Here is a 9,869-nt window from a genome sequence, read left to right as displayed (position 1 = left end):
CACCACAAAAGACCAAATTTTTGACTGTAAATGTTTTAATATAAATCCACCATTTTTTGCCTCCTCAGAGACAGTATAATAAGACCTATGACAATCACAAAGAATACAAGTTTTTTCCTTGAAAGTGCAGGCTACTTGACTGCAAAGCTGAAATGCCTGATTTCATAAGAAAACTCAAGTTGAAAGAACATGTCAGAAGTCAGTATGAACAAGTTAAATATTGATGAGAAGCTGCAGGCATGCAAAACATTGTCCTACCAAGGAATAAATTAAAAGAGGGGAAAATGCCTTCCTTATGCTAATTAGGTGTTTGATATCAAGCCAAGATACTGTCCTAGCTAGGCTCACAGCTCCTTTAACTAGAAAGTAGAACTCATTGTGTGATCCCAGTACAGGAACAATGGCTTATGTTTCAGGACAGAGCTGAAGTATCTCTTTATGCCTTGAATGCTTTTCTTCAAATAGACTTTCTACATGGTGTACTCAAAATGCAATGGAGAAAACCCCATTAATCTTTAAAACAAGTGATCTTTTTTCCTTTCAAATTCCTTCTACCACTGTTAGGAAGTTTCCTTCCAGAATCTTACTGAAACCAGCTAGCAAACTGCCAAATTCCCAGCTTTGTTTTCCCAATTATGCGACAATGGTAAGTGAAAAAGTCAGTTTAACTACAGTAGAATGAAGGCAACTATGGTCTTTCCAAAAAATTGCTTTTCCCACTCTTCTTTTACAAAAAGACAACTGAGTAGATTCTGTGCAGTGAGCACAGATAAACCAATATCTTATGTTTGTGCATTGCCTTAAGTTTACTCTGTTCATTCTAATGACATGAATTTTAAAAATCATTTAACTTCAACAGAAGTTGGTTTTTGGTTTTGGTTTGGTTTTTTTTTGGGGGGGAGGGAGGGGACAAAACAAAAAGAGGGTTACTTGCAATTAAGCCACCAGAGAAGAGACAGTGAATAGTTCATGGTTTGATTTCTTATCATTCTCTCAAGCCCTTTACTCTGTATCTGATGCCCACATGATCAAAACTATAGCAAAGGGTGGCCCACCAGCAATAAGAGGTAAGATGTAGGTTCAGCAAAGGTTCTAAGACCAAAGAGTCTATCCCCAATATGGCTCAGATAAAAGTTTATCAGTGGCTGGGCCTAACTGATCACAAAAAATCGACCTTGTGGTAATTCAATAAATAACCAATGATACTCATGCTTTTTTTTGGTCTCTCAGCCCCATCTCTATAGCTTTGAGTTACCTATAAGAGAGCACCATCTCTGCTTTTCCTTACAAACCATTGCTGAAAATGAGAAATCTCAAGTAAGAAAATGTACAGCACGGGGTTCTGCCTTTAAGTGCTCAGTAAATGTAGTTGGCCAGCTGACAGAAGCAGAGATTGGGGCAAATCCTCCTGCTATCATTAACTATACGGTATATGCAGGAATTATGTACTCTTCTCAAGATGATGAAAATTAGGAGTCAAGTTTAGTTGGCTGAACATGAGGGTTACCAGTCATGCATGTTCTGTAGTGAAGTGGTACAGTAAGTAGAGGAATGTTACCTGGGGCTGTGGAATCACTGAAAATTAAAATTATTAAACTTTAGAAAAGCCTTTGTAGGCATAATAGATAAAACCATTAAGAACTGTAGATTATGAGTAATCTGGTAAGAAGCCATTTGCTGCTCTGCTTAGTTGGTTTTTCTCTTTTTGGGTCCATAGCGCCGCCTTCGTTGTTTATAAAGGTGACGGAAATTTACAAACAGTCCTAAAATGCAAGCAAGCAAAGATTAGAATGCAGAACATTGGTATCAACAGAATTAGAACCAGGGTGATTCTGGAGGATAAGGTCTGAAGTGCAACCCCTGGCTTCTAGCACAGTGCCTCACCCACATCTGTCCCTAGGAAATGCTTGTTGAATGAAAGCCTTTACTCTACACTTTGGTTCTCAAAGAGTGGTCTGGAAAATGTGGTTATTTTTCATAAAAAAACCCAAACATTTATGTTAACATGCAATGGGTCTGTTATTTTTTTAATGAATTAAATATTTTAAACTATCAAGTTTTAATTTCTAATTTAGTAAAAATATCTATATAAGCCACACAAACAAAAACTCTTCAGGATTCTCATTAATGTTTAATAGTGTAAAGGTGTTGTGAGACCAAAACGTTAGAGAACTAGTGCTCTTGGCCATTAAATGAAGAGCCATTTCCCACTGGACTACTTTTACTAAGTCAATTATCACTAAATATGTATTTAACGATTATTTTGCACTTTTATGAGAAAAAGGGAATCCTGGGAGTATGTATATTGAGGATAAAGAGGGAAGAGAAACTGCTTATTGGGAAACCACATAACCTCACTTATCAGACTTGTCTCATGTCCACAGAGGGCCTAAGGCTCACCAAGAGAAAGGTTTGAGCACCAATGGTAACATCTTTGCTGGTTGCCCAGGACACTTTTTCTTCTTTCCTAGGTGTCCCTGTTTATTCTTGAGTGACATATATGTCAATTCTGGATTAGTGGAACACTACTGGAATTACTCCAGGTAGAAAGAACATCCTGAACAGGATTATTTAAAAATCAGTGACCCTTGAAATGGATATGAAATATAAAATGATACTCCAGGAAGTGGGTAGACAAATTTTAACAATTTAGGGGGCAAGAATTTCAGCTCAGGTGAGTATTTTCTCCACCGAGATGGCTTTCTCCAGCTTTTTTTTTTCTCCCTTCCCTAACCACCATAGTACTCAGAAAAGTTTCTGAAGATGTGCCTGGTAACAAACACACTTCTGATGGTTTACCTGCAGATCCAATACTCACCTAAAAATAGTATTATAAGATAGATTTGAAGAAAGAATGAAAATTTGACTGTGATGTTCAGTGGATATGGCAATGTAAAGCTGAACTTCCCCGTCTCACTGAATAATGGAATAGACTGGATGACTGAGACAGCTGGAAGCAAAAAGTAACACTTGTCAGGGAGGCAAACCAATGCAGTCATATCTGATGATATGAACTTTTAATATTTTACCCTGAAAATTCTGATTTTACATTTGTTCAAAATATCCTTTCAAGAGGTTTACCTTTCTTCCTGTTTCCAAATCTTCTAACTCCAGCTATCAAAACAGACTTCAATGGCCTATAAAATAATTCTACAGCCAAGCCACCCCAGTGGGGTTCCCAATATTAGAGGTCTTACGTGTAGAACTAATGGGAAGGACATCATCACCTGTGATAGAGAGATTTGCTGCTTCTACTTTCTACATCAAGCTCTGGGTCAAGAGCCTTCCTAAGAGAAAGTGAACTGTATCTACAAAATGATACCATTGTGGGGCAGCTAGGTGGTGCAGTGGATAGAGCACTGGCCCTGGATTCAGGAGGACCTGAGTTCAAATCTGACCTCAGACACTTGACACTTACTAGCTGTGTGACCCTGGGCAAGTCACTTAACCCCAATTGCCTCACCAAAACAAACAAACAAAAGATACCTTGTGCAACTACACACAAACATACTTCATGTACTTCTGCATTATCTTAATTGCACTTGATTTTTTCAACAGGTAGGACAAACTCATCCCCATTTGAAGTAGAGAAAACAGTTTAGGAGCTTAAAAATCTCACAGCTGGTTAATGGCAGGTTTCCTGACAATTAAGGACAGTGCTCTTTTCTCCATATTAATGCTGCCAACTCTGTGTGTAAGCCACTAAAGAAAGAAAATCAAGTAAGTGTAAGAATGACTCCAGGCACTTATAAAAGAGGCAGTCTTTCCAGACTTAGTCTGTATTTTCAGTTTACTCTGAGGCTATTTGGTCCTAGCAACTTTTACTGCCATCATGCAGTCACTCCTGGTTGATCAGAAAACAAACTGCCAAAATGTTCAATTACAATTTCCATTCATTTAATTTTCTTTCTCTCTCACTGCTGGTGCCCTCACACTAGCCAATCATGATGGCCAAATGGAACATGGTCTTACCTGGGGATCTAGTCCTAACTCTGAGAAAGTATATTAGCTGTGTGACCTTGATCACAGCACTTTGATCTTTCTTGACATCAGTTTCCTCATCTCAAAAAATGAATTGTACTGAACTGGGCTTGTGTATAATTGGTAAAGAAAACCCAGAATTCCAAAAAATACCTTCAGCCAAACATCCCAGAGGATAGAAAGGAATCCAGATGGTGTATCGGATCCATGTGAGTAATTTCCACTCTATGTCAATGCAGGCAAGCATGTAGAATGGATACCTATTGCAAACAAGAAACCAGGTTTTTTTAGAGCCTCACTTTCTAAAGCCTCAAGAGGCTCATTGTCCCTTTAAAAAGGATAGTCATAATGTGGAAATATGTTTAACATGACTGCATATGTATAAGCTATATCAGATTGCTTACCATCTTAGGGGGAAGGGAAAAGAGGTAGGGAGAAAAATCTGAACTCAAAATCTTATAAAAAATGAATGTTGGGGCGGCTAGGTGGCGCAGTGAATAAAGCACCAGCCCTGGATTCAGGAGTACCTAAGTTCAAATCCGGCCTCGGACACTTAACACTTACTAGCTGTGTGACCCTGGGCAAGTCACTTAACCCCAATTGCCTCACGGAAAAAAAAAAAATGAATGTTGAAAACTATCTTTACATGTAATTGAAAAAAATAAAATACTATTTACCAAAAAATAGTAAAGTCTCAATAATATTTATGTGGATTATTATCTATAACACAATTTTTACTCCAGTTGAGATAATTTCCCAGTATGCTTTTGGGCCACCTCCCCGACATTTCAACAGATAAAAATTCATTTCTCTATTAGTTCAAACTGAAAAAAAAAAAAGAAGAGGTAAATCTGCTTCCTTCAACCCCAACCTTCCATTGAACCACTGAATCTTAAGAGCCAGAAGGGGCCTTGAAAATTCACCTAATCTAACAACCTCTTATCCTGTGTAGAATCCTTTCAACATTCCCATCAGGTGGGTTTTGCAATCTCTTAAATATTAAAAATAATTGGAGGGGTGGGGAGTGTACAACATCTTCACCTCACATGTCAGCCCATTTCATTTTTGGACAACTGTTTATAAGATCTTCCAAGATTAAAGAGAGCTCAAACTTCTTAGTTCTGTCTTCTACCGCTTCATTGATTAAATCTAATCTCCTTTCCCCCACCCATAACAGACATTGTTTTGAGTCCTCTTTCACATCCTGTGTTCGTTAGTAGCCCTCTTAAAAGTATGAAGCCTACACCATAATACTCCAAATTACATACATCCCACAACTGGTTTATAATTTGGTTTGTATTTATACACCAGGCCTTTGAAGCATAAACTACCACACTGTCAGGTCTCCTATATGCTGTAATTTTAAGGCTGAATTTCTGAACCAAAGTAAGTAGGACTATATATTTATCACTACTAAGTTCTACCTTGTTAGTTTGGTCCCATCAACTATACCTAAAGGGCTATAAAACTGTATACCCTTTGACTCAGCAATACCACTACTAGGTCTATATCCCAAAGAAATCATAAAAAAGGGAAAAGGACCCACATATACAAAAATATTTATAGCTTCTCTTTTTGTGGTGGCAGAGAACTGGAAATTGAGGGGATGCCCATCAATTGGCTAAACAAGCTGTGGTATATGAATGTAATGGAATATTATTGTGCTGTAAGAAAAGATAAGCAGGCAGATTTCAGAAAAACCTGGAAAGATTTACATGAACTGATGCTGAGTGAAATGAGCAGAACCAGGAGAACATTGTACACGGTATCAACAACATTGTGTGATGATCAACTGTGATAGACTTAACTGTTCTCAGCAATACAATGATCCAAGATAATTCCAAAGGACTTATGATGGAAAATGCTTATGGAATCTAGATGCAGATTGAACCATAGTGTTTCTATTTTTTTTCTTTTTTGAGGTTTTTCCCTTTTGTTCTGATTCTTCTTTCACAGCATGACTAATGCAGAAATATGTTTAATGTGATTGTACACATATAACCTATATCAGATTGCTTGCTTTTTGGGGAGGGGGAAAAAGGGGAGAGAGGGAGAAAAATCTGGAACTGGAAATCTTATAGAAACAAATGTTGAAAACCATCTCTACATGTAACTAGAAAATGATAAAATACTTTTATGATTTAAAAAATGTTGAAAATTATCTTTACATGTAACTGGAAAATAATAAAATACTTTTATGATTTAAAAAAATAGTTTGGTTCCATCATTCCATTCTTAAGTCTTTCTGAATGCTGATTTTGTCAGCCAACACATTTGCTATATCATCCAAATTTGTTATATGTATATATTTTAAACATCGTTTACTCTGACTACCCAAGTAGTTGGTAAAAATGTTCAAAACGAAAGGGATGAGGATAGAAGCTTGTGGAATAACAGTCAAGACTTCCCACAGGGTTGATATTAATTAATTTGTAAATACTTTTATGAATCTACCTGACCATGCTATTATCTAGACTCTAGCTAGCCTCTTAAATTGTAGACTGTTATCCCATATGGGGTCAAATAACTGAATGGGGGGGGGGGTGTCACAAAAAATTTGGCAACAATAAAAGGTTATGTATACCTATTTTATATTCCTATATATCTGGGGTCATGTAAAAATTTCTCAGGCAAAAAGAGGTCGTGAGTCAAAAAAGTTTAAGAAGCCCTGATCTAGACCACCTCTCTCTATTCACATGGTCATTATGAGAAATTTTCATCAAATGCTCTGTTGAAATTCAAACATCCTATAGCTCTAGCGTTTCTCTGATCTACCAGTCTAGCTACTTTATCTAAGAAATGGCTATATATTGACTACCCACGGAAAAAAGTCACACTTGTATTGTGAAACCAGCCTCTAACACCTGGACATGGCAAACAGAAGTCAATAATGCATAGTTCAGTGTTCTAATACAGTGAAAGGGAAAGGAGAAAAGGAAAGGGATGATAGGGGAGAAAAGGAGAAAGAGAATGCAAGAGAAAGTGTGTGGGCTAGAACAAATGTGAATGATCTGCATATAATATACTCCACCCAGCCTTCATTAGGTATAAACCCAACACGTGGCTCATTGCCACCTACCAACAGAACACACAGGTACAGAATCACTGCCCCTTAAACTTCTGACCATTCCCTGAAGAGATAAGGCTATAAGCACCACCAACGTCTCTAAAATGCCCTCCCTGACTAATCCCACAGGAACTTAGCTCCTTGACCCCAGGTCCTATTAGCCCTCTTGAAATGCAAGTGTGCTTTTTGGGAGACATTTGTTTTCCTTTTTAGGCTTTCATCCTATTTTTTCTGATGCTTTTAGTTTTTATTATCACATTCCTTTCCTAATATAGACTTCTCCCCTCCCCTCTCCATCAAGGTATCCTAGGAACAACAGGGATAAAAGAGAGAAGAGATCAGCAGAACCAACCATCATCATCACTATTTATACAGTGTTTACTATCTGCCAGGCACCATGCTAATCGCTTTACTATTATCTCATTTAATCTGGTCTGACAGGATGTGCAACATTCCACATCCATAGTTTCCCACCCTCTTGCAATGAAAAGAGGGAGGTGCAATTTCAGCTCTAAAGTTGTTTTTCCCCCCTGTAAGTGTTTATACCCCCCAAACAGACATATTAAACCTGCCATTGCTTCCACAAGGCATAAGCATCCAGGTGGGGCCACCTGAAATCTTCGGCCTAAGTGAAACAAGAATTGTGGGGAGCAGGGAGAGGTCACATGTCAGTCATTTATTCATGCCTTCAACAAATATTGGCTATGTGTTGATAGGCTTCATCCCTGAGCAGCTCCCCCCTGGGACAACTGCTTTGGGTGGAAGATGAGTTTCTGGGATGCATTTTTAAAACAAGTTTGTCCATTTCTGCATCTGATAGCAGAACCCAACACACCTGAATATCTCTATTGTGCTCCACAGATAAAATATAAAGAAAACCACAGCTTTGCTTTGCATTTCTTCCAAGCTGCCGATGACGACAAATAAAATGATATTTCTGCCAAAGAACTGTCAAAGAAAGAAAAATTGAAACAGTTGAAAAAAAAATCACTTGCACAGACATACCATTCCTCCTCTCCCATATCCCCACTCAAGACCTTATAATGGTGATATCTGCAGCAACAATTTAATTCCAGTGATTAATAGTAACTGAATGACCTTGAGATCACTCATCCAACTCACAACCCCAATACCAGAAGTCCAAGTAGCTAAAGTAACCTATAGTGACAAAAAGGCAACCTTGTTTCCCAGCCCAGCACCAGCAGAGATTTCATCCCCTGGTTTTACTACTTCCTATGAAGCACCACCCCGAATTAAATTAAGCTTCTGATTCCTCCCTTCCTCAAATGACCATGTAGAAAGGATCTAACTTACCCCACTCTGCCCCTCTGTCACAGTACATACCCCACCCGCCCCCCTGGCTTTCCCTAGGCATGGACAATCCTGGCTCCTTCAATTTCATTGTGAAAGTTCTACCATAATAATAATGCCATCCTTCAAAAACGAAGTATTGTATCCAATTTATTCAGTACTCCAATAATGATTCAGGCTTTAAGGTTTACAATGTACTTTCCTCACATGAATGAGTTGCCTAATACAAATATTATCCCTATTACAGGGGAAAAGAAGACAGCGGCTAAGGAACTTATCCAGTGCCACTTGGTTAGTTGAGACTCAAATTTGGGTTTTAATCCAGGTGTTTTGACTTTAGTCCAGCACTCTATTAGCTCTGTGCCCACCACCATGGAGTAGCATTTCTTAGGTAAGCTAAGTTTAATCTCTAAGGGGAGTTATCTAAAATACAGACTTGCCTACCATTTGACCTTGAGGATAAACAGTCAGGCAGTGTCTGTGAGAAGTGCAAAAGTGTCCAGAACAGAGCACCCAACCACAACTTTGTCCTCAGCTGCCCCCGCAGAGATGGTATTTATAGTGTTTGCATACAAGTGGCCAGAAAAAAAAAAGAGGAAAATTCATGGCCAGAGGCTGTACATCTCTTGGAGGAGGGGGAGGGGGGAGGAGGAGGGGGGAGGGAGAGGGAGGGGGAGAGAGAGAGAGAGAGAGAGAGAGAGAGAGACAGACTATGAATGACAAGGGAGAAGGTGTGTATGGAATCTGTGCAAAACCATCTATTCAATGGCAAAAGCAACTGCCAGCTTTACTTGAGGATGGTTGAGTCCCCCCAGAAAAGGAAAGAATTATTTTGTTAAGACAGAATTAAAATGGGAAAACTCCAGGTACTCTGCTTGCTCATGTAGGGATAGGAAAACAATGAATGTTATTATTTCTAATAAAGTGTGTTGGTACATACTTTTTGCCTAGGGAGAAAGAACTAGAAAATGGCCTAGTTTTCTGCTTCATAGGCGGGATATCCAAAAAGTCTCAGGGCAGATTTAAGTTATTTATTTTAAAAAGACCCAAAAACTAAAATGGCACTAAAACTTTTGGGACATGCTATATTAAACCTCCCCTGAAGCTCTCCTCTGATGCTCTACTGTGGCCCAGAGGCAACATGACTTTTCAGACACCATGTCAAAGGAACCCAAACTCTGACAGGTTCTACAAGTTCAGAAAGGCTTTGAGCTTGGGCCTAGGGACAGGCTGCAATCCAAGGACAAGGCTAGCCACGACTAGACAGTTCTTTGGATGGCCAACGGGTGGAAATTTCTTTAGTCAGAGCAAGTTATTAAAAAGCATCCATCTGCTAAGGTATGGAGAGATCAAATAGATATAGAGTATCCAAACAAAGCACACCAGCTATTGTCTCATTTTCAGCTCTAATGAAGTGCTTTCTGCCTCCAGGAGCAAGTTGTCAGTCATGGAATGCACTCAAGATGCTAAAACTCTATTTTGGAGAATTTCCCTAAACATAATTTTCTCC

General features: G+C 38.7%; 1 protein-coding gene across 1 annotated transcript in view; it reads right to left on the bottom strand.

Annotated features, from left to right (window-relative positions):
- Nucleotides 1-17: 17 nt before the first annotated feature.
- The window catches only part of HACD3 (3-hydroxyacyl-CoA dehydratase 3), a 29,827-nt gene continuing 19,975 nt past the window's right edge, over nt 18-9,869 (bottom strand). Inside the window, exons 8-11 of the mRNA XM_043982173.1 lie at nt 7,884-7,996; nt 4,135-4,241; nt 2,819-2,950; nt 18-1,763 (exon numbers count right to left, since the gene is read on the bottom strand). Of these exons, the coding sequence (XP_043838108.1) occupies nt 1,687-1,763; nt 2,819-2,950; nt 4,135-4,241; nt 7,884-7,996 (429 nt within the window). The 3' untranslated portion in view covers nt 18-1,686. The remainder of the gene's footprint in view (nt 1,764-2,818; nt 2,951-4,134; nt 4,242-7,883; nt 7,997-9,869) is intronic.

The sequence above is a fragment of the Dromiciops gliroides genome, chromosome 2 (assembly GCF_019393635.1).
Source record: "Dromiciops gliroides isolate mDroGli1 chromosome 2, mDroGli1.pri, whole genome shotgun sequence".
Lineage (NCBI taxonomy): Eukaryota > Metazoa > Chordata > Mammalia > Microbiotheria > Microbiotheriidae > Dromiciops > Dromiciops gliroides.
The sequence above is the reverse complement of the archived record's forward strand: the minus strand, read 5'-3'. Positions and strand labels throughout refer to the sequence as shown.